At 53.1% G+C, this 1,860-nt stretch overlaps 1 protein-coding gene across 1 annotated transcript; it reads right to left on the bottom strand.

Moving 5' to 3' along the window:
• Nucleotides 1-288: 288 nt before the first annotated feature.
• On the bottom strand, nt 289-1,253 carry LOC125554069 (probable calcium-binding protein CML18). Its single transcript, XM_048717686.1, has one exon. The coding sequence runs from the start codon at nt 1,168-1,170 to the stop codon at nt 652-654; it is 519 nt and encodes a 172-aa protein (XP_048573643.1). The 5' UTR covers nt 1,171-1,253; the 3' UTR covers nt 289-651.
• Nucleotides 1,254-1,860: the final 607 nt, after the last annotated feature.

Raw genomic sequence — 1,860 nt, 5'->3', positions numbered from 1 at the left:
ATATTGTAATAGTAGACATATCTAGGTTGTAAAGATTGTAATAGACTAATTTAGTATTTGTTTTCGACGAATTTCTTGTGCTCTCTGGTCTGTTTGATACATGTGAAATGGAAACCTGATCAAGGGATCCGCTTATGAAAATGGGTGACAAGTTTTGAAATTTTTGACATGTGGGACCAGTTATGAGATCAACATGACAAGTGGGACCAGATTCAAAATAAAATGTCCGAAAATGTATAATAAGTAGATTGTAAAAAGGTTGTGGTAATTTGAGTACAACAAATGATATACAGATTCAACGACATCCCCAAGAACTTGCGGGCCCGATTTTCACAACCATTACAATATAGTTATTGTTTCTGCATGAGTTTCAAACAGAAAAACAAAGAGTTTCAAACGAGTTCTAATTCATTGCAAACAATCCCAAACCAAATTTCTTAGTACACCCATCATCATTAGTAGTACTACTAGCAGATTAGCTTTACATAATTAATCACTTCACCCGCATCATCATCAGTATTCGCATTACGGGGAGCCTAAGCCTTTCACTTTGAGATTAATTATAAATTAAATTAAGCACCATGGAGGAACAAAACCCTCAACGAGGCATGTAGATGCAACATTGTTTGCTGATGGCCGGCCCTTACCAACCTAGCTCCTACCTCCGCTGCCCATCATCTTCTTGAATTCCTCGAAGTTGACGCTGCCGTCGCCGTCGGCGTCGACGGATCGAATCATGCGCGAGCAGTCAGCAACGGAGCACTTCTCCCCGAGCTGGCGGAGCACACGGTGAAGCTCCCGCGCGGAGATGAGCCCGTTGCGGTCGGCGTCGTACATCCGGAAGGCCTCCTTGAGCTCCGCCTCCGTGGCGGCCTCCTGCTCCTTGGCGTCTGCGGCCGCGCTGCCCTTGCAGGGGCCGCAGTGAAAGGCGGCGAACTCGTGGAGGTCGACGAAGCCGTCCCTGTCGGCGTCCATCTCCTCCATCATGCTCTGCACCTCCCCTGGCCCCGGGGGCGCGCCCAGCGCGCGCAGCACGGACGCCAGCTCGTCCGCCGAGATCTTGCCGTCGCCGTTGGCGTCGTAGCGCCGGAACACCTGCTCCAGCTCCGCCATCGGCATGCCCAGCCCGGCGCAGATCTCCGCCTTCGCCGAGCCCACGCCGTTCGCCATGTGATGTGGGGTTCTCTCTCGCTCGCCTCAATTCCTTCCCTGACACGTTGGTTGCTGTGCGCAATTCTTCGCCCCCCGAACGGTCCTGCCTTTTTATTATCCACGTAACGTGCGGCAGAACTACGCGTAGGTAGATTCTTGGCCGAAATATCACGTAATTTCACAGACGCGTGGGCCTCCCACCCACCGTCTGCGCATATCGGCCCACATGTAAACTGGGTCTAACAACGACGGGTGCCAGAAAAGCGGTGCAGCGCGTAGGTACGACTGCGACGCCCTCGTGAGGGAGTCGTCTGGAGAAAGGAAGCAAAAAATCGCAGCCCGTACAGCGGAGGCGGACGCTGAGGCGTTTGCTAGCGACTGGCTTGCGGGGCCAGGTGGCTTGCTGGCGGTGGGACCCGAGCGTCCGGGAGTGAGTGAGGGCCCCGAAAGGAAGAAATGCGCCGTCGAGTTGTGCAACGACTGTGAGGGGAAATAGGAGTACGAAAGGTGTCCGCCGACCGTATCGTGTTCGGAAGGTTGCGTTGATTGGTGGGCGTTGCCAATCAGAGCGAGAGTGATTGATGATGGCTTCACGCGGCCTGGCACCGCGTAGGGATTTCCTCACTGCAGTGGAACAGCAAACGCCGAGGATGGTTCCACTCTGCTCAGGACAGATAGACGAGTATGAATGGGGTCGCCATAATTTTC

The sequence above is a fragment of the Triticum urartu genome, chromosome 1, assembly GCF_003073215.2.
Source record: "Triticum urartu cultivar G1812 chromosome 1, Tu2.1, whole genome shotgun sequence".
Classification (NCBI taxonomy): Eukaryota; Viridiplantae; Streptophyta; class Magnoliopsida; order Poales; family Poaceae; genus Triticum; species Triticum urartu.
Note: the sequence above shows the minus strand (reverse complement) of the source record. Positions and strands in the feature narration are given on the sequence as shown.